The 22,277-nt window shown below is 48.3% G+C and overlaps 7 protein-coding genes across 7 annotated transcripts; 3 read left to right on the forward strand and 4 right to left on the reverse strand.

Annotated features, from left to right (window-relative positions):
• Positions 1-5,635: 5,635 nt before the first annotated feature.
• On the reverse strand, positions 5,636-7,520 carry N7482_010808 (glycoside hydrolase family 43 protein; the record flags this gene model as incomplete). Its single annotated transcript, XM_056692922.1, has 4 exons — positions 5,636-6,234; positions 6,353-6,517; positions 6,579-7,044; positions 7,119-7,520. 4 exons carry the CDS (start codon positions 7,518-7,520, stop codon positions 5,636-5,638), a joined length of 1,632 nt encoding a protein of 543 aa, XP_056538123.1.
• Positions 7,521-8,463: 943 nt separating this feature from the next.
• On the forward strand, positions 8,464-9,271 carry N7482_010809 (alpha/beta hydrolase; the record flags this gene model as incomplete). The annotated part of the gene is made up of 2 exons (XM_056692923.1): positions 8,464-8,859; positions 8,948-9,271. 2 exons carry the CDS (start codon positions 8,464-8,466, stop codon positions 9,269-9,271), a joined length of 720 nt encoding a protein of 239 aa, XP_056538124.1.
• An 852-nt stretch (positions 9,272-10,123) lies between these two features.
• On the forward strand, positions 10,124-12,032 carry N7482_010810 (FAD-binding oxidoreductase; the record flags this gene model as incomplete). Its single annotated transcript, XM_056692924.1, has 3 exons — positions 10,124-10,398; positions 10,494-10,694; positions 10,766-12,032. 3 exons carry the CDS (start codon positions 10,124-10,126, stop codon positions 12,030-12,032), a joined length of 1,743 nt encoding a protein of 580 aa, XP_056538125.1.
• Positions 12,033-12,564: 532 nt separating this feature from the next.
• N7482_010811 (FAD-dependent oxidoreductase) lies at positions 12,565-14,317 on the reverse strand (the record flags this gene model as incomplete). Its single annotated transcript, XM_056692925.1, has 2 exons — positions 12,565-13,996; positions 14,061-14,317. The coding sequence occupies 2 exons, from the start codon at positions 14,315-14,317 to the stop codon at positions 12,565-12,567; spliced, it is 1,689 nt and encodes a 562-aa protein (XP_056538126.1).
• A 269-nt stretch (positions 14,318-14,586) lies between these two features.
• On the reverse strand, positions 14,587-15,625 carry N7482_010812 (isopenicillin N synthase family dioxygenase; the record flags this gene model as incomplete). The annotated part of the gene is made up of 2 exons (XM_056692926.1): positions 14,587-15,243; positions 15,314-15,625. 2 exons carry the CDS (start codon positions 15,623-15,625, stop codon positions 14,587-14,589), a joined length of 969 nt encoding a protein of 322 aa, XP_056538127.1.
• Positions 15,626-16,605: 980 nt separating this feature from the next.
• On the forward strand, positions 16,606-17,578 carry N7482_010813 (Monooxygenase FAD-binding; the record flags this gene model as incomplete). The annotated part of the gene is made up of 2 exons (XM_056692927.1): positions 16,606-16,789; positions 16,878-17,578. The coding sequence occupies 2 exons, from the start codon at positions 16,606-16,608 to the stop codon at positions 17,576-17,578; spliced, it is 885 nt and encodes a 294-aa protein (XP_056538128.1).
• A 2,188-nt stretch (positions 17,579-19,766) lies between these two features.
• On the reverse strand, positions 19,767-21,587 carry N7482_010814 (MDR family MFS transporter; the record flags this gene model as incomplete). The annotated part of the gene is made up of 2 exons (XM_056692928.1): positions 19,767-20,104; positions 20,174-21,587. 2 exons carry the CDS (start codon positions 21,585-21,587, stop codon positions 19,767-19,769), a joined length of 1,752 nt encoding a protein of 583 aa, XP_056538129.1.
• Positions 21,588-22,277: the final 690 nt, after the last annotated feature.

Here is a 22,277-nt window from a genome sequence, read left to right on the forward strand (position 1 = left end):
AACGATTCTAACCGAACCGAACCGAACCTTCCCCTGCTAAGATAAGCCGACGTTATAGTACGATCCCGTTTAACGATCCGACGCCGTTAGAGCACTACGGCTAATAAGCCTTACGACTAGACCCTAGAGAACCTAGCCGGAGAGCACGAAATGAATAGTAATAACGATAAAATCGCTAGCGCCGAACCTACCGGATAGTAGGGACTAGACGAACCGATCTCTTTCCTCTCTAAGGGGGACCTTAATCTTAATTTTATTAAGAATTATACGCCTAAATAACTCCTTAACCTCCTCCGCCGAGAGTGCTGCGAAATTCGAACTCTTACTAACTAGCGGGATACTATAAACGCTAAATACGGGGAGGTATAATAGGATCTTAAGACTATTACCCTAAGGGCTAGTTAGCTCGCTATAAAGATTATCGACCTATAGGAGCGTAGGTAAGACCGTCCGTCGACCTACGAGTCCCCGATAGCTGTATCTCGCTATACTATAAAACTCCCCGACCCCTCTCTCTTTAGCGACGGTAAGACCGTACGCTTCGACTAGTAGGCGAACTAGATTCGATATAAGCTACGTAGTAACGCTAACTACTACTTAACTCCGTCCGACCGAATCTACTATATTTCGAGCCGTACCGAGGGTAAGGCCTTACTCTATATTAGTCCCTAAATAAGAGATAGAGCGTCTAACCCGTACGGCGACGTAGAGGATATAATTAAGTATCTCGAGAGTATCTTCTTAAACCTAAACCGAGCTACGGAGGTACTCTACGAATATACCTACCTAACTATAAAGCCTAAGGATAATTTTGGCGACTTCCTTACTGATTTCTCTCGCTTAGCTAAAGAGGCTTAGTAGCCTAAGTAAAACCGACTCTGCGACCTTTATAGTAAGCTACTACCGATGCTCTAGACCTAGACGATATACCTACTCGATAACCTAGACGTTAGCTTTAAGAGGTTTATTACTACCTACTAGTGTATAGCCCTAAACCTAAGCTTATTTTATAAGTAGAAAGAATCTCGTCGTACCTAAGCGGCCGTAACCGTCTCTAGATTAGCCTTAGGCTTAGCTACGACTACCGTTTCGCGTAGACGCCCTATATCATCCCTTTTTATTAAGCGTAAGGGTGCTACTCCGGCTTATAAACTAATAACCGCGGAGGAACGAGCGACCTACCTAAAGGAAGGTCGATGCTTTAAATATTACGAATAAGGATATACCTTACGCGATTACCCGAAGAAGCCGATAACCGTCGCTTCGATCGATACTACTAAAGAACTCGCCGATTACGAAGCCCCTACTACTGCTAATACCCCTAAATCGGGAAATGCCTAAGCCTAGGGAAAGTCTCCTTCTTAGGTAGTATAACTTTATTACTTTTTGCGCTGAATCTATAGAAGTTATTAGGAAGAGGAAATAGTTTATCTTTTAATACCTAAATAGCCTATAATAGATATTTATTCTCGATTTCTGCGCTTAGTGATACTAGAGTAGATAGATTTATATATATCGATACCCGATTAGCCCTGTAGGCCGCGAAGGCCTTTAGGTAGCTAGTGATACGGCTAGAAAAGGAGGTACCGACCCGAGGGTTTAACGACTACCCTAGAAAGCCGATTACTTATACTATTAAACTGATACTAATAATTAATAGCTACATATAACGCCGCTTACTAATATTAGTCGCTGATCTTAGTAAGTACGACCTAATCCTCGGACGTAAATAGTTTATAGAGTATAAGGTCCTTCCCGACTACGCGAAGCGCCGATTAATCTAGCCAGAAGAATAGAGCCTATAGGATGAAGTAGCTAGTTAGCTATCTACTATCCTCCCCTAGATAATCTTACGACGGCCTAATCCTAATTACTAACGAGATACCGATCGACGCGACTAGCTTTTAAAAAGATCGATCGCCTACCGTAATATAAGCCGATAAAGACTACGGCCGAAGACTATAAGAGTATACTAGCTAAAATAGAGTGTATACTAAAAGAGGTGTAACCCCGTTCTTCCTTAGAAAGATAACGACTAACTCTTTAGACCTATACCCCCCTATTAGAAGCTATCGCGATGATTAGTGCTATAGGATTCTACCGATATATATAAAGGGGTAGTAGCGAAGTCTTTCTAACCTTACTCGAGGAGATTAACCGGATCCTAGAGAATAAACGACACGAGCGTTAATCAGAAGAACGTAAGATAAAGCGTATTATTCCTAAGGAATATTATAAGTATACCGATGTATTTTTATAGTAAGACTCCGATACGCTACTACTACACCGAGAGTTTACCGACTATCGAATTATCCTCGAGGAAGGCCTAATCCCTAGATACTACCCGCTCTATAAGTAATCAGAAGAAGAGCTTTAGGCGGCTAAGGCCTATATTATAAAGAACCTTACGTAAGGGTTTATCGAAGAAAGCAAGGCCCCCTATACTTCCCTAATCCTAATAGTCCGGAAGCCCGGCGGAGGACTCCGGTTTTATATCGATTACCGTAAGCTTAACTCGATCACGAAGAAAGATTATTATCTAATTCTACTAATTAATAAGATCTTCTAACGGCTAGGTAAGGCTAGATACTTTATAAAGTTAGATATCCGGTAAGGATTTCACAGAATTCGTATAGATCCTAACTTAGAAGACCTTACTACCTTCTATATATAATATAGGTCCTATAAGTATAAAGTAATACCCTTTAGAGTAACGAATAGACCCACTACGTTCTAGCGGTTTATTAATATAACTCTTAGTAGATACCTCGACGACTTTACTACCGCTTTTATCGATAATATCCTAATCTATAGCGAAACGATAGAGGAATATATCGAATATATTAAGAAGGTGCTTTAAAAGCTTCGAGAAGCCGGACTATAGGCAAGCCTAAGTAAATACGAGTTTTATACGTAGATAACCCGGTTCCTTAGCTTTATTATCGGCACTGATAGTATTAAGATTAATCCGGAAAAGATTATAGTGATCGTCGACTAGTAGCAGCCTACTATAGTTCGCGGGGTACGATCTTTCCTAGGATTCTGTAGGTTCTATCGATAATTCGTAAAGAACTATAGTCAGATTACGAAGCTACTAAATCGCCTCACCGAGGATAAGACACCGTTCGAGTAAAGTACGTAATATAAATAAGCCTTCTAAGAACTTAAGAAGATAATAACGACGGCTCCGGTATTAGCTTACTACGACGCATCGGCCCCTATAAAGGTCGAGACCGACGTATCAGATAGGTATATCGGAGGAGTCCTCTTATAGCTCTAGCCTAATAGCTATTAGTACCCTATCTGTTTCTATTCGTTAAAACTAACTACTACGGAGTAGCGATAGGACACATATAACTATAAGATATTTATAATCGTTAAGGCCCTTAATCTTTAGAGAGCGGAGCTAGAGGGACTACAACGGGACGACTGATTTAGTATCTTCTCTAACTATCAGTCGCTTTAATATTTCATAACCATAAAGAAGCTAAACGCCCGTTAGGCGCATTAGAGAGAATTCCTATCGAGATTTCACTTCCTAATACGCTACTTTATAGGAAAACGAAATATCATCGCTAATACCCTCTTACGAAAAGACCCTAGTACTTATAATAGGCAGAACCAAATCCTCCTCCCGTACGAGTGCCTCGAACAAGGTATATACCCCGATAATAATAACCCTTAACCCCCTCTAGCTAGAATCGCTCCGGTAACGATAACAAACCCCGACGACGGATCCTAGACTATCTCCGATATAACCGGGGTAGTCGTATACGTTCTCTATACTAATCAGACTTATCCCTCCCTCGACGTAAACCGAAACTAGATAAGAATAAGCGAGGATAGATATTAGGAGATAAGAGATAGTCTTTTACTCTACGAAGGAAGACTAGTAGTACCAGATGACGGAGACCTTAGGGCATACCTACTTAATAAGGTCTATCGTTAACTATACACTACGTATCCTAGCGAGACTAAAATAAAGGCCCTTCTCTTAAGTCGCTACTAGTAGCCTAACTAGGCAACCGACGTCGAACGATACGTAGATAATTATCGAATTTACAAGCGGATAAAGACATAGAGAGACCGACCCCTAGGGTTATTATAACCACTCCCTACCCCCGATCGGCTATAGCAGTATATCATAATAGATTTCCGGACATTCCCTAAAGACAAGCATAGCTACGACGCAGTATTCGTAGTATACTATCGCCTTAGCAAGCGCTAGGCCTCTATCCCCTATTATAAGACGACTACAGCCGCAGAAATAGCTCGATTATTTATTATATATCTCTTCCGATAGGTAGGTATACCTAACTCAATTATATCGGACCGTAGAGAATAGTTTATATCGGCGTTCTAGACTAAGTTCTGCCGAATTCTTTATATTAAGCGTAAGCTATCTACCGCTCACTACCCGCAGACCGACGGCCAGACCGAGATAGCTAACTAATAGATAGCCCAACGACTAAGAGTGATAGTCAATAAGCACTAAGATAACTAGTCCGAATAGCTACCGATAATTAACTTCGCCGCGTCCGCGCTACACCAAGACTCGACGAAAAGGTCCCCCTTCTTTATAGAAAGAGGATACAAGCCTAGAATATTATTCGATTAGGACCTACCTACCGACGCTTCTCTTTCGCCGTAATTAACTAGTAATACACAAAACTTTATAGAACGAATCGAACGAATCTAGAAAGAGACTACTAAAGTAATCGACCACACATAAGGGCTCCAACGTATATAGGCGAACAAACACCGCCGCGAGGTAGATTTCGACGTAGGAGATATAGTCTATATTACTACATACTATTAGGGACTAGACCGCCTAAGCCGGAAGCTATCGGACTAAGCCAGCGGGCCGTATAAGATTATCGCCAAAAAAAGCCATACGTTCAGGCTCGAGCTACCCCCATCCATTAAGGTACACCCAGTCTTCTCGCCAAATAAGCTACGCCGTACATCGAAGACCGATCCCTTACCAGATCAGATCGAAAATCCTCCACCGCTAGTCCTAGTTAATGATCAGCAAGAATAGGAAGTCGAAGAGGTCCTACGGTCACGCCTACACTACCGAAAGCTACAGTATAAGGTTAAGTAGCTAGGCCACGACAAGGACGACGCTTAGTATTACGTAGCCGACTTCAAAAATACGCCGCTAAAACTAATAGATTTCTACCGACGATACCCTAACTCCCCCGGACCCCCAAAGAACCTACAGATCTGGCTAGCTACAGCAGAAGTCGACGAATTCGTTGGTAACCATATCGACGATAATATCCTAGAGTCTCGGGGCGAGCCTCTTTAAAAAGGAGGGCTATATGACGCATAACAGAACGATGGACGGAGATCACCTGATGGACGCGGAGTGATAGAAACACCCGACCGAGCTAACCTAATGGGGCCTATTTGCATAAGCTCTCTACAAGATAGTTACCAGAGCCTCCGTAGTTTCTTCCTTCTTCACCTTCGTTGTTTCGTGAATGCACCTGGTTACTTTCCAGTTGGCTCTTTCCATGATCGTAACAAGTCTAAACCCGGCTCATATAACAGGATTTATGTGTATGGTCCCTCGCTGTTAGACAGAAAATAGAGATCTCATCATTCCATCGGAGACCTTTTATACGATGCGTCATCTACCATCATCAGGTAATCTAAACTCGGCATAATGGAAGTCGGCAGGCTCCGTACACTTCCGAAATTTTGCAAAGGCGTACAAGCCTAGCAACATGCCAGAGAACGCCATCCCAAGAGATGGCGGTTTTGTCATTGCTTCGGTGCTCACTTCTCCCAACCAATGAGGCTCCACAATCTCGCCCCCCATCTTATCAAGCTCTTGGAACCCAAACTCATACTTGGAGTCACCGCATCTGATTAAGAGAACAACATCTGAGTCAAACTTGTGGAGCCTGCGCTCAACAATCTCGCAGTCTGCAGATCTGAAACGGACAAGTCTCGCTTTGGCGGCCGCATCTGCGTTCTTATCGTCGTACACTTTGCGGATTCCAATACTGCTGTAAGTGAGATAATTCCACCAGACCACCGATCCCGCCTCTTCATGCTCCTCTGTTGGATGGAATGAGAGCTTTGTCTCCCAGACGCATGACCTATGTGTCTGCTTCCGTAAAAGCAAGGTAGGACTAGCCGGGTCGGAGAGGTTGTAAGGTCCTCCATGTAGGCGCAGACGACCTTGGCCTTTCAGAATAGAATAGTCGAGCTTTTCCGCCATGTCTGTTATAATTCAGTGTAAGAGATTATGTTAGAGCTGAGTCGCACAAGATAGGAGTAACATAGCCGGAAGATTGAGCAACAGTGAGGCTGTGTGGGGCGGAAGTGGGGTCATACGTACTTTTTCTGTACCACCCCAAGGTCAATGAAGGCCAGGAGAAGTCGTCTCTCCACAGAATTCGCGTATAAGGAGGCTCTGGCTCAGGGCCAAGGCAAATCATTTGTCCATGGTTGATGACTGGCCAGCTGTCGATCCATTCCACCTCGGCCAGGAATGTCTCACGCCCTGAGAACAATAAGATCAGCTCTTCATAGCAATATATCTCAACTTCCTGATATATACTTACCAAAAACGGAATCTTGCCACAAACTGTCGCTCTTCCGGACCGGTCTCACTCCAAGAAGCACGGCCCACCATTTTCCATTCACATCCTCGACAAAGTCTGCATGTCCTGTGTTCTGTACTTCATGATTTGTACAGCTGTGTAGTATAGGGTTGTTTGGGAAAGAAATCCAGGGCCCTAGAATCCCATTCTCGCTCCGAAACACACACACAGAGTGCCTGGAGCCAGTGCCACCCTCTGCTGTAATGAGGTAAAGATACTGTCCTCGTCGAAAGATATGCGATCCTTCAGCAATTCCAGATAATGATTCACGAATCATTGCGGGTTTGGTAATTGAGTCCCCCGTCATTAAATTTATCTTGCAGACGTGTATGGCAAAGTCAAGCCGTGATAGATCCGCATCGGGTGATCGATCAGCCTTAACGTGAGTGGTAGACAGGTACACACCCCCATCATTATCCCAAAAGAGCTAGACAGTTGGTTAGTATCAGGTGTTTAGTAAGGAGTATTTCACGGGGTCGAAATCAAATAGGAGAGGCTTACATCTTGATCGAATCCTACCATGTCAAAGAACACGGGATCTGACCAAGATGACGAGTCCCATATATTCTCTGTCTTGATATAGAACCCACGTGGAAATGTTCGTTCGCCTTGTTGAGGACGGAATCGGTCAAATATTGACGTGGTTAAATAGAACACATCATTGTGATATCTCAAGGTTGGCGCCCACACCCCTCCTCCTGGTTCTGGAGCTGCGAGGCGGATCTGACTATTTCTAGTCAAGGCATGGCCAATAAGCTTCCATTGTTTCAGGTTTTTGCTGTGATATATTGGTACTCCTGGGAAATACTCGAAGCTGGATGTAGCAAGAAAGTAGTCATCACCAGCACGCGTAATAGAGGGGTCTGGATTGAAACCAGGCAGAATTGGATTGGGAAGAGTCATGTCTCTCAATATCTCGGCTTATAGTACCCGTGTTAATGCGAGAGTGAAGATACGGTACGTTTGCTGAAAAAATTCTGTCCAACAGTCTGCGCATAGCGTGGGCATCCGGCAGGCCATTTTGCCGCCGTTCTTTTATCCATGAACCTTCCTCGGCATACGGGTTAGGTGACGGAGGTCAAGATCCCTTTCGCCTTTACTCCTTAGCGTGGACTGGGCATATCTTCCCCTACACGCGGTGGATAATCTCGTTGGCTTTGAAAGGGGAATCGAGAATGTCTTAGACACTCCCCAACTCCTATACTTGATTAGTGGGTGGCCAACTACTTTAACTTTTTAATTGTGACACAGGAAATAGTTGAGTCTGCTAATTGGAAACGCTTCAGCTTTTGAAATAATGTTCAGGATGCCACTTGTGAGTGGAAGGGGAAACTGTTCTCATCGTCTTGCGTCTTGGATCATGGGCATTTGATTCAGTATTCCCGAGTTTATTTTTGAGTACTGTTCCGAAGCACGTGAATCACGATCAAGACCCGATGATAAGTTGCGAGGTGACGATTTTGGAAATCTATTGTTACTATCTATCTTGGCTCCTTCCTGGGTTTAGGAAAGATTTCTCTCTGTGGTCTGATCAGTGTTACCGATTGGAAACTTCAGTCGATCTCGGGCATTCCTCCGCCCGCTCTTCCGGTCACGTGCGAAGAAATAGCTCCGCTAAATGCTCCGACAGGCCGCAGTCGTATCGTAGTAGGAAAGAAGACAGACTTCCTGGACACAAACCAAGACCAAGAATAGAGAGCAACATCCAGAACTTCCTCTAGAGAAAGCTATTTGGATTAGTCATCGGCTTGCCCACGCGCGCGGCTTTTAGCTGCCACTTTGTCCAATATTCTACTTGTACGAGCATCAGCATTAAAGCTCATGCAGCTTCCTATTCCTGAGATTCATGGCACCAGTGATTTTTATTGTCCCTGGCTTGTGGGAAGGCCCTGAAGTCTTTGAACCGCTCAAGAAAGCACTCGAGAATGCTGGGTTATCTGTTTTCTCCTCACGGCTCGTGAGCACTGGCACAACAGCCGCTAGTGGCCTCACAGTGAAAGACGACACCGCTGCTATTGCCCGAGACCTCGCTGCTACTGTCGAGCTGGCTGGGTCGGACGGTGTTGTTGTATTTCTACATTCTGCAGGCGGGTTCCTTTGTAGTGCAGCTATGCAGGGCCTCACAGCCAATTCAATGAGTGTGACGGGTAGGAAGGGCGGGGTTAGAGGCATTATCTTCATGTCATGTGCTTTTGGGCCAGAGGGATTTGAAACTAAACCTACATCAACGATGCAATACTTCGTGAGTATCGCACAATCCTCTTCGCTAGTGTGCTATCCTGCACCTATTCCATTGTGTCAAATATAAATAAATTCTAACTTTTCGGCAGAATAATAGCTACTTTACATGTATTGACCCTCGAGGTATTCTTTTCAACGACATGGTTGATTCGGAGGCTATGAAATGGATCGCTAAGCTGCAGTGCCAGCCCGCCAATTGGGACGGAACGACGAACTACTGTGGGTGGCGCGAGGTTCCTAGCGTATATATCATTCTCAAGAAAGATAAAGGAATTCCGCCTGAAGTCCAGGAGCAGATGGCTATATTAGCTGGCAGCAAGGTTGTCCATTTAGATGCAGGACATATGGCGCAGCTCACGAAAATGACCGATGTTGCCCAAATTATTTTATCGGTCACTGCAGAATTCCAGTAACTGGGCATTGTTTTCAGGAGAATGGATTGGCATTCAAACCTTATCTTATGGTTTCAAATTTTGTTAATCTGGGGTCCATAGGGATCCACGGCGGATCGCTATTCAGAGTGCTAAATACAACTTGATGAGTGGCCCGAGAATGCACGTCGGAGAGTGTAAAATTTTAATTCCTCCTCAAGAAGTATTGGTAATAAAATTTCTTAACCTCATCAGGGCACATATTAAATTGTGATGCGCTACTACTATACTACTATATATTGGATCCTAAGTCATATCAGGCTGTCGGGAAATATAATGGTCCTTTTGGAGTACGTGAGAACTTAGGTGACTTAGGCTGGGATCTTTACGAGACTAGACCTGATTTAGATCCGGGATGTATGCCGGGCCAAGGTGACGGAGTCGAGTTTACAAATGAAAGCCACACATAGTTCTTCAACCAGACATCAGTTCCCTATCCTTCCACGGCGCTGAACTTAGCGACTACTCCTCTAGATTTTACGAGTGGAACCATCGTGCCTACGACCGGTCAGTTCTATCATGTCACTGGCAGCTTCCAATACAGTCCTGGAATTTCAACAGACCAGAATGGCGAGCCCCGATTGGCCACGAACATAAGGTTCCAACCGAACTAAATCCGGTACGCATCCCGATCCCGAAAAATAAAAGCACCGAACCTACTGTGGGTCTCGTTTATGCAGGGGATGACAAAGAACAGACCGAATTCCCTATCTAGACCAATATCGGGGTATTTCCGCAGGGATAAAGCTTCACATATCCTTCTGATCAATGGGGATGCAACATCGAAGCTGCACCCCTGTTCACGAGATACACACAGTATCACCTCGCATTCAGATGGTTCTCCGGTTCTTGCCGCTCCTCATCGTTGGGACCACGGCGGCTGCGACGCCGATTCAGACAGCATATTCGACTTGTAAGAACATTCCAGGTGATGGCGAATGGCCAGGCCCCGGAGTGTGGCATCATTTAAACAACACAGTGGGTGGGAGGCTTATTGGGACTATCCCCGTGGCACATATTTGTCACAATGCTGGCATTTACCCCGCGTTTAATGAGCCGGCATGCGTCGCGCTTCAGGAAGCGTTTAGCGATGCAGGCGCACAGACACTGTATGATATTCATCAATCCATCAATCCATGAAATCCTACGATCTGCCCTCTTGGAGCTAGGAAAGATGATCCAACGCTTACGCGATCCTGAACAGCGAACCACAACCGGGTGAAATGTTAAATCCCTACTTTATGGATACATCCTGTTCTCCGTTTACATCGCAATCCCTGCCTTGCGAGCTCGGCAACCGTGCTGTCTATTCTATCAATGTGACTGGCCCCGCTGACGTGCAGGCTGGCTTGAGATTCGCCAGCGATCACAACATCCGTCTCGTTGTCAAAAGTACAGGCCTTGAGTAAGACTAGCCCGAACCCCGTTTCTTTCTGTGGCATATCCAATATCCACCGTTGCTGACGCAAGGCAAAGTTATATGGGCAAGTCAAGCGGTCATGGAGCACTATCCTTATGGATGTACAACCTGAAATCCATCGACGTGATCCACCACTATGCGAGCACTCACTATCTGGGGGCAGCTGTCAAGCTCGGATCTGGAGTGATCGCTGGTGATGCATATGAAGCCCTAAATGGGACAGGATATCGCATTGTCGCGCCAGAGTGTGGCCTCACCGGCATCGCTGGCGGCTATCTTCAAGGTGGCGGCCACTCGCAGCTTGTCACCAAGTACGGAGCGCCCGCTGACCAAGTCCTCGAATGGGAACTGGTGACGCCCGCCGGAGAGTATCTCACCGCCACTCCAGAGCAGAACACAGACCTGTACTGGGCGCTCGCTGGCGGTGGTGGGGGAACATACGGGGTTGTGCTCAGCGTGACCATCAAAGCGCACCCCGACGGGCCTGTTGCCGGAGGGACTTTGATCTTCAACAATACCAATGACGCCGCGTTCTGGGAAGCCGTCGGCATCTGGTTCCACACAAGCCCATCATTCGTGCAGAATACTACCAACAATGTTCAGTTCCTGGTTACAAACGCCACCCTCGAAGTGTTTAGCTTCGTTCTGCCGGACCAGAACACTTCCGCCATCCACGACCTCGTGGCTCCCTTCCTGGCAGACTTGAAGCGCCTCAATCTCGTATACGAGTTGAAAACCACCCAGTCGAGCACCTACGCCGACAGCCTGGCTACAGCGTACGGCCCCTTTCCTTACGGGAATCTGTGCCCGACCTACCCCATCATCTCTAGCCGGCTCATCCCGCGCACGACGGTGCTCAACTCGATATCTAATGCCCATCTGATGGACACATACCGCTCCATCACGGCCGATGGCACCTGGTTCATCGGGTGCTCCATCATCAACGTTGCCGAAGGGTCTCCCATCCGTGGCCCGCACCCGCCGAATGCAGTCCATCCAGCCTGGCGCAAGGCCATCGCCTACTGCAACCCCAATAACCCCTGGGACTGGCATGATCCAGAGAAGAGCCTCGCCCTGAAACGGCAGCTTGTGGATGAGTTCTTCCCAGCTGTGGAGGCAGCGACGCCCGGGTCTGGCGTCTACCTCAATGAAATGGATCCGTTGTATACCGGCGATTGGAAACAGACGATGTACGGGGATAACTATGACAGATTGCTAAGAATCAAGCATGCACATGACCCGCATCGCTTGATGTATGCGCAGTTCGCGGTGGGTGCGGATGAGTTTACTTTGGATGATGAGGCAAGGCTGTGTCACGCTTGATAGACTTGGATGTTCTAGTCATAGGAGATGTTTTTCATACGAATCATTATAGAAAAATTTAACCAACATGAAGGAGATCGATTGAAAATGAGACCTTGATAACGTGGGGACAAGATGGTTTTCATAATATAGGCGAATAGCTACTCCGTCAAACCATTCGCTCTCTCGGTATAGAACAATGATCCATCATAGCATTCGTACCAAGTTAGTTCTTTGTTTAACCACTAAGTTTCGTTAAAGCTCAACTAGTATGCATCAGTATATTCCCCATATGGTTTGTCCTTCGTTGTTAGCTATGCCAAGACCAGGTATGGAAGCAAATGGTGAGATCTACGCCAAGGATGAGGCATATGTGAGCTCTTCTGAAGCAAAGCCGAAACTCAGCTTGCATACGGTACGTACGATTGCCTAGCCAATTGCCTAGCCTTGCGTATATATATCTTCACAAGCCCGACAAGGGAGCCATAACTCTGCCCCAGACTAGTTACGCGGTGATTATTGACATAGGTACAAGTCAGGCACTCGGCTTCCGTCAAACTGGACACAGCCTCCCGTCTCGTCGCGTCTTCCAACCCTCACTCCCGACCGCGATCCGATTCCAAAACAGTCCCTTCGGATCATACTTCCTCTTGATCGCCAACAGACGCGCATAATTCTGCCCAAAGAAAACGTCCTGCCAATCGGGCTGCTGGAAATCCGCCTCGTTGATATACGCACCCGCATTGGGAGTGACCTTCTCAATGATCGGCATGATGTGGTCAGTGATGTAGTCTTGCTCGGCCGTCATCTTGGAGAATGGCACCTCAAAACTGTAGGGGAGGGTATAGGAAGACATGACGAGGGTATCGCGCCATTGTGGGAGGACGGCTCTGGCCTCTGAGCGAAACTTCTTTACGTTGGTTGCTTGGCCGATCACGCGCACTCCCAACAGAAGGGTCTGGTTGATCGCGTCCCCAAGGTGCTGGAGCATATCTCGATGGAGCAGGCGGCCTCCCATGAGGTACTCACCGGCCGAGCCGAAGACTCCCACGGGGAGGGGGCCGTAATACGAGTCGTAGTGCTCGTTGTAGGTGTCGAACTGGGTATAATTAGGCTTGAGAATGACACCTAACGGAGCCACGGCCTTGATAAATGGGGCCAGGATCGTTTCCATATCGGACTGTGTGAGGTTGTAGCCCGTAATGGAATAGACAACGAGGGTGTCGTTCTGTGCGTAATACGTTGCCATACCGCCGGCGTCCAGAATCCCAGGCAGTGCAGCGTGCCAGGCATTGACAATCGCTGGGTAATCGAGGTTAGGCTGGTCCAGAGTGAACCCGGCGCCGCTGGTGATGGCCTCGGGGTGCGCTTTAAGGGTGACTGAGATCACGACGCCGTAGTTTCCTGCGCCACTACCACTCAAGGCGAAAAAGAGATCGGCGTATTTTGACGAAGTCGGGCTGGCCGTCACGAGCCTACCGTCGGCCGTCACGACCTCAAACTCCAGCGTGTTGTCGGCGGACAGGCCGTACGCCGTGCTGAGAGGGGAGTGACCGCCACCTTGCGTATACCCTCCAGCGATGCCAACGGTCGGGCATTCGCCCGTCACGGCCACCAGTCCATGGCTAGAGAGGCTCTGAGACACCTCAAAGCCTTGGATTCCAGCACCGATCTTGATGGCCTTGCCGGTGTATTTGGCATCCGCCCAGTCTTTAATCTCAATGCTCTTCAGGTTGTGCGTCCAGACGGCGAGTGCCCCAGCCCCAGTGGAACGTCCCATGTAGTCATGCGCGGTGTTTCGAATCACCAGTCGGATGTTGTTTTCGTGGGCGAATTGGAGGGTCGCTGCTACATCGCTAGGGTCGCTCACGTTCACCGCATATCGCACATAGTTTCCCATCAGGCAAGGCGATGTGTGAGAGGTGAATGGATCACAGCTTTGGTTGGCATAAATCGGGTCTTGAATGGATGAAGACGAGCCAATACTGCAGGACTCTCAATTTCAATATCCTGTAATGAATTCCAGTCTTTGCGAAGGTGTAAACTCACTGCACCTCCGAATACTTCCACTGCGACGCCAATGCCGCGCATAGCGATACGTTATAGTTCGGAGCATGGCATGGAGCGCCCAAAGGGACCGTCTTGATCAGACGGCCGCGTACTGTGCTATTGAAGCCGTCCCATTCCTGCTTGGACGGCCAACACGCATCACCGGGGAAGCACTTGCATTGGGCACTGGGCTTAACACCAACGGCCCCGACAGCGGTTATGAAAGCGCAAAAACTGCTCAGGAGGGACGGTCTCATCTTGGAGAATTTTAAGGATTAGACTCCCTAGCATTGTGAAGATCAAGCCGTGTTTAGACGGTCTTATAGGATTCAAATCTAGAGGATGTGGAAAACGAGGAGCATCAGAGATTCGGCCATTTACGATTCATCGCATTCATTTCTGTCAGGTGGAAATTATGAATCACGAACATCGGTGGTTTGTCGGCAATTTCGGTTAATTGCAAGGTGGAGGCCTCAGGCCCTTCTACATCTAACTGCATCTAACTGTATCTAGTCTAGGGAAGTGATCAGGCTGGAGCTCCAACAGCGGCGATCAGTTCCTTGTCAAAAGAAAACTGATTGCGGAACCGCTTCACCAGCAGCGCCCCGACAGTCTCGCGATGAGGGTCTGACGGGTTCAGCGGGTTCGTCGCGAACAGATCGCCGTGGAAGAATGTGGCGCACGACAGACGCGCCTCGTTATCCGCAGCATTGATGACCTGGTGCTTCGCACTCTTGTACTGACCCCCTGACCACTTTCCAATCATGTCGCCGCAGTTGATGATATAGATGTCCTTCGCGGCCTTCACCGGCAGCCACTGCTCCAATCCCTCGTGCCAGACCTGAAGACCGTGCTTTCCAGCCTCCTGAAGAAGGACGGTGATGCCGCCGAAGTCGGTGTGAGGACCGACTCCAAACTGACCGGGGAGATCGGAGCGATGAGGGGGATAACGGATCATCTTCAACACCACCATCGGGCGCTTGGCAAACTCTTCCATGAGGGAGACAGGATGCCCGAGGCCAAGGAGAAGGATCTCCCAGATGAGCTGGCCGAGGTGGTGGGTGGATTGATAATATTCCCAGACGGGATTGCGGAATCCCTCCTCGGGGAGAGGCGGCCAGACATTCGGGCCGTAGAAGCCGGAGTGCTCTACGACGGGGTCCTCTCGCCCGATGTAATAAGCCTAGGCAAGAGTGTGTTAGTCGCAGTTGTTACAAAAGCAAAAGATAGTGAGTGTCGCATCGACTTCGTACCTCTTTCGAGTCCGGCAAAGGATCACCGTCCCGAAGCGATGCTCCAGACTCTTCATATCCTCGGCGACAAGGGTTCTTCAAGAACGAAAGCTTCCGTTTCTCTTCCACGGGCATATTGAAGAGAGTGTCGATACTGTTCAACATACTCTTTTGCTGGTCCAGGGGGATTCCATGGCCGGTCGCTTGGAAGAATCCATACTTCGCACACGCGTCTCTCACCTCCGCGATGACTCGCTCTTTGTCTCCTGGCTTTTGCGGATTGATGTATCCACTCAAGTCGACCAAGGGGAGAGTCACTTCGTCTGTCGCCATGGTTTCCGTGGATTATTTCAACGTGGTACGTCAAAACAGAGCAAGATGACAAGAGAATGCTGCCTAGATAAGGATGTTTTCAACACCTACAAACTTACACGCGTGGTATTATACTCAGCCCGCCTGCGAGAGTGGTCAAGCCAGCTAGGCCCGGGTTCAATACACCGAGAGAGTCCTCTTAAACCTGGTGCTTCAGGTCACCTAATATTTCGGCGGTTTCTTGATCTGCTCAGATAGCTTGCTGAAGTGGTCGAATTCCCCGGTCATACCTAAATCCATCGATTAGTTGTGCCAGACCAGCCCTCCAAGAGCGTCCCTCGTCAGACTATCTGCATCTTTGTTATTATTAAGCGCCGAATCTATCGGCCATGATCCCGGAATGCTCATCACAGCGTCATTACGCTGTTATGATAATACAATCTCTTGATTGTCAAGAAAGTATTCATTCCCTTCAAATCCTTATATGACCGGATATTGGATTGGTTTTCGATTTTCGTCTACTATTAATCAATATATCTGAAGCTATCCTTGATCTACCTTGGATTTGTATCATGAAAGTTCTCATTGTTGGAGCCGGCATCGGTGGCCTGACCCTGGCTCAGAACCTCCGACAGCTAGGCATCTCGTACGAGATCTTCGAGCGTGACATAGACGAAAATGCGCGCTTCCAGGGATGGGCTATTGCGCTCCACACGTAAGAGCTGGATCAAAAGAGTTCAAAGATAAAAGACCGCACCCTGAACAAAGATATAGTGTTGTTGACACCTTTCTGTCCTCTCTTCCGTCCGACCTACCTGATGTGAGAGAGGCAACCAACCACCTAGCCCCGTTGAACATTCCGGCTCAGTTCCGTTATTATTATGCTGGCAAGGACCATGGGTTTGGATTCGAGGTATGTGATTACAGCGGCTCAACATACGAAGTTAGGAATTACCTTTAACTCGCCAGTTGCGGTCTCGAGCAAATAGGATTCTCCTGAAATGCCATTCATCCGTGCCGAGCGCTCTCGGCTTCGGAAGTGGCTCTTGACCAATCTTCCCATTCAGTGGGGCAAGCATGTCACTGAAATTCATCGTGATGACACAGGCGTAGAGGTCTTTTTTAAAGATGGCACGAGTGCTAAGGGTGACATTGTTGTTGGTGCCGACGGGGTGTATAGTCCCGGTACATTGTTCCAATTTGATAGCCCAACAGAGAAACCCATCGATGTATCGACAATGTTCAGCTAACTGTTAACCCCCTTTTCATCAAGTCCGAACACACCTCCTCCAGCGTCCCAGCAGCGACCTCCTCCAGGTCGTCCCGCTCAGTGCCATCGTGGGCGAACTGACCCTCTCAGGTGAGGCCTTTGAACGCCAACTCGCTCTCGGTCACAGCGCGTATAACCTCATCAACCCCGAACTCGGCTTCATCGGTTTTGTCGGCCTTCATTATGTACTCCCCGATGGCAAGTCCGCTCGCTTCTACTGGATGTTCATGCAACCCGATGCCGAAGTCAACGATTCACAGCACTGGCTTCAAACATCCACCCAGCAGGAAAAGCTAAGCCACGTCCTCCAGACCACGGCGGGCCTGCCGCCCAAGCTTCGTGAGATCTTCGAACTGACCACTGCTGAGGGGATTCGAAAAGAGCCACATATCTGGCGGGACCTTGAACTCGACAGTCTCCCTTCCAGCCGTGTCGTGCTCTTGGGTGATGCGGCGCATGCGATGACCCCGTCCCGCGGCGAAGGTGCATTCCATGCTTTCATCGATGCGATTAAATTGGCCAAGGTACTTGGCCAGCTGGATGCTGACGGGGACGTCCGTGACATTACTGCTGTGAAGACAGCGGTCGCAGGGTATCACGAGGAGATGTTAAGAAGGGGGGTGCGGCGGTCCGCGCCTCAAGGTCCTCTTACCAGGATGCCCAGAAGCGTGCGGAGGATGGAAATCACTTTATTACTGGGATGAAGCAGCTGTCTAACGAGCCGATTATGCTTGCAGCCTGATGCCATCGCCTGAGATAAAGGTGACATGGCATAGACTCACTCGTTCACTCGTGTTCCATAGTTTTGGAAGCCAGTGTCTCGTGCACATACGCAGGATCAATTATTCAATGATATACAGTGCCACCTGGGCATCTGGCTAAACCTGATTATAGGAAGATGTTTCCTATTCGTTGGGGGCCATTCTGCTATTCGTCTGATAGTTGGTAATTCCCGAACACTCCGAATTGTTTCCATTTACAGAGTAAAAAATCTTCTGGAATGTTAGTTCTACAGATGGTGCCGGAGGGTACGCACATGTGCAGACTGTATGTCTTGAACGTAATAAGCCGTAGCAATAGAAACTAGTACGCGATCTCGCGCTAGTTTATCGCGTATGTGAACCCCCTGTTTTCGATGCAACTTAAAACACATTCTTGGCTCCACTACGACCGATTTGAGCAGTCGGCCATTTATGACGTCAAAAACCGCCGAGTCTACCTAGAGTAGTCCGTTTCCAGGTTGGGGGGCTGCGTTCGGACATTCGTTCAAATGTCCGCTCAAAAGAGGGAACGAAAAGTTCGGTTGTTACGATGTTGACAGAGTCCTAGGATATAGTACGGTATGGCAGCGTATGCGGATAATCCAATAGAAATCATAAATCTATCTGGGTGCCAGGTTGAATGGCACCCCCTGCGGCCGTGTTTCCATACAAAATACTAGCGATTTCGAGTAAGGCTTGGACTTGGCTACGTGCCGGTAGGTCCCGCTCAGTACTGGCGGGACCACTTCACTTGACAGATTTGTTTGACTATCGGGCCATTCTTAGTCTTGCATGAACAATTTGCCAACCTACCTGGGGTGAGTGGCCGCTGTTAGACAGTAGCAACACTGGCTCGCAGATTCCCAAGGCCGAGCAGCGCGAGATTGCTAATCAAAAGACCGTATCACCAAGGCCTTCAAGTCCTGCAAGATCGGCACTGATTGACGAGTCGCGGAGGGGCAAGTAGCCCAGCCCCACACGGGCGGCTCGGCCCATCTCCCCCAAAGTTGACCCAGTCCGAAAAGCACCAGAGTAAATGCGTTGTCCCATATCACACCTGGATCTTCACAGCCATCTTCTCATTCTTGCTCATCGCAGTTTGATGGAGTGCGATAAGGGTTGGTGGTAGAGTATCTCAATTGAGAGAAAGATGGTGGAAACCGACTTGATATACACGGTTAGAGTCCGTTTGGACCCACTCTAGTCCTGATTGGGCAGGGCAGGTATTCTATTTTGTATGTGCATTGGGTTGCACTGTCTATAAATTACAGAAATAGTTACATAACAGGAATGGCCTATATGCCTATGGAAATACACTGCATTTACCAGCCAATAAGAGTAACGGCATCAGAAAGGGGTAATGCAAAGATGAGATGAAAAGAGTGTTGATTCTGATGAACTATACTACTGAACTCATAGGGGGTTGAAACACCCATGAGAATACCCGTGACTCGGAGGTTACAGGACATATCCGAGATATGGCCCAAGTATACGTAATCTAAAGACGGGATTGGTATGTACATGATAGCAGATCTTCCGCAACCTTGGAGGTACCGTTTGAGTCAATTTGATGGCGATCATCATTTTCCCGACATTACAGCTCATCCCATCCAGATTCAGTGTTGGGGCTTGGCCCACGGTCTCCTTGAATCTCTCTCACGGTCAATTTTCCAATACATTCAAGAGTTGCTATTCATAATCGCTACCTACCTTTCCATAAGTTGGTCATATATCTCATACCAACTAGAGGAAGCTTGAAATGTCATAGTATATGAAGGAGTACCTGAAGAACCTCTATGGATATTTGTTAGGTGAATTGTGTAGGATTGATTAAAAGGAGATGATCTTTCTGACTATCTGAAAGTGTATCTGCTACAGGTAGTAGACAGCGGCCAAGGCAAGAATCCATCTGACCGAACTGGAGGTATCATAAATTATATATGCCGATAACCACCACGAAAATGCCCGCAGATATGGTAGGCTCCCTGTACAACAACAGCAACTTAAAGCGACGGAAATATGCAATTTTGTAAGCCTATGCCGTTGACGGCCACCGCAACTCCCAGATTCGACGGCCGCGGCGATGAAACAAAATCTGGTTTTCAACCATATGTCTCAAATCAGAGGGATATCAAGGCATGGCCATGGGAGGCGCCTCATCCTTCTCCGAGTCCTTGGCTGGTGCATGAGTCGGGAGTCTGCTCCAAGGAATGATAAAGGTAGACAAAAAGGCGAAACCAGACATGCCGATTGCAACCCCAAAGGTAGCCTTGAGTCCTCGCATGTAGGCAAGAAGGATTCCAGGGAGCTGCTCGGAGGTAAACACATCTCGGAGCTCTGTTGCACCCGTGGCGCCCACAAGGGCTGCGTCTACACCAGGAGCTGTGAGGGGTAAATTGGCATACAATCTGTTGATGAACGCTGCCTGTCCTGATGAGGTGGTAAATGCGCCTCCTACGGTTTGGAAAACTAAAAATAAAAATAAAAATAAAAAAGCGTTAGCGAGTGTTTCGACGCGGACGTGACATTGGAACATACAGTAAAGATTGGCCGTGACGGCTGGGATATCTTCTGGGCCCACGTTGGCTTGAGCAATGTTGAGACCGTTCTGAACGGAGAAGGCGATGGCAGATCCAGCCAAAATCTGATACCCAATCCACTTTCCACTTGCAGTGTCCATGTCGAGAGTGTAAAGTAGACCAATCCCAATTGTGGCCATCGCCGAGCCAACGAGCATCGTCGGCGCTGCATGGCCGGTTTTGGAGACCGCGACACCACCAACAACGCAGAAGATGGCGACTGAGATAACCATGGGGAGGTTGTCAACACCGGACTCGATCGGGCTTGCACCCTTGATACTTTGGAAATAGATGGGCAGATAGTAGAGGATCAGAATAAGGTCGCCCATGAAGAAGAATTGGTACGGGGCGACACTCCACAACGATCTTCGCTTGAACAATCTCGGCTGTAGCATGGCATACTCATCCAGATAAATCTCCCACCCGATCAAGGCAATGGTGATGAGAACAAACCCGACGAGTAAGCCAATAACCTCGCTGCTGTTCCAGGGATGAGTGTTGCCGCCATACTGAAGGCCCAGAAGAATGCAGGTGATCGCTCCCATGGCCAGAACCACACCCACTGGGTCGAGTTGAAGCAGCTTCTCCTTGAGGCTCACCTGCGGGGGCTTGGCAGCACTGGGTAGATGGAAAAAGAAGAGTACCAGCAGAGCGGCGAGGCCTCCAATCGGCAAGTTGATGTAGAAACACCATCGCCAAGTGACCTTGTCAGTGAAGGCACCACCGATCAAGGGACCCAGCACGGCGGCAAGACCATAGGTGAGCCCAATGACTCCCATGAGGATCGGTCGCGTTTTCGGTGGCGTACTCAATGCAACGATGCTGGTTCCTCCGACCGAGATGCCTGCACCGCCCCAACCAGCGATGGCGCGACCTACAATCAAGGCCTTGGAAGTGGGTGCGGCACCACAGATCAGACTGCCAATCTCGAATATGATCATCGAAAGAATGAAGGTGTACTTCAGGTCGAAATACCTGAAGGCTTTACCCCATGTGGCCTCGAGACCGCCAAAGGTCATGAAGTAGGCGGCGGCATACCAAGAAACATCGTAGAGACCATGGAATTCGTCGGTGATCTTGGGTACTGCAGTGCCGACGATCGTCTGTCGTGGTGTGTTAGTGATCGTGGGATTGATCGGATTGACATTTCCTCGAGCGTCGGGGAATGATTCACTTACTTGATCTAGAGAGATCAAGAAGACGCCCATGATCGACGCTCCAGCAAGCAGGACTAGGGTTAGACCCTGGGGGTATTCCATCTTGGGATCGGTCTCCTCTGAAGGTGCTGGTTGCTCATTGTCGCTGCTATCGGTCGGGATTTCTTTGGATGTTTCTGTATCACCGGGCACTTCCTTCTCCAGTGCTGCTACCATTTTGGGGGGTTCGGAACCCGTCGTCTAGATCTGAAGTTGTGTGATACTGTGAAGGCGGTTCAAAGCGAAGAGGCGAAGATGATCCGGTTATAGAATATCTCGGAGGAGGGTGAAAAAAATGTCTAAATCGAGAAATAAAGAAAAAAAACTTTATCCTAATTGAAAGTGTGAGTTCTTGTTATACAGGCACGTTTCCAAGAGGGAGATACCTTGTCTTTTCAGGTGCTTCATCCTTCCACGCTTGATGGTTCTCTGATGCAGTCACCAACTAAGTATCACACAAAGCTCGAAGGGGCAGCGGTGATCCCTACATGCCGCTTAGAAATCGATGTTTGAGCCCCTGGACAGATAATGAGAGGTGTCACTAAATTACAGATAGAATACAGATAGAACAAAGACCTCTAAAGGTCGGCCTCGGAGGCACGGGCTTCGGCAATCCCCGATGTATAGATTCCCATCACCGAGCCAATAAGCACCATCTGTCCAATCGGGCGTCTGCAGCCAAGGATTCGGTGGTGTGACTCCATTTGTAATCACCGAGTTGAATGGCTGGCGCTCTGGTGGTTTTGGAGGGCGATCATTCGGATTAGAATCGGAGATCAGCCCCTTCTTCTTCCCCGGCGATTTTTATCAACGGTCCTCCTTCGTGCTGCGATCCATTCACCACCACTCACACTATCCGCGACTTTC

Source organism: Penicillium canariense (assembly GCF_028826845.1).
Source record: "Penicillium canariense strain IBT 26290 chromosome Unknown utg000009l_segment0_segment0, whole genome shotgun sequence".
In the NCBI taxonomy this organism is placed as follows: Eukaryota; Fungi; Ascomycota; class Eurotiomycetes; order Eurotiales; family Aspergillaceae; genus Penicillium; species Penicillium canariense.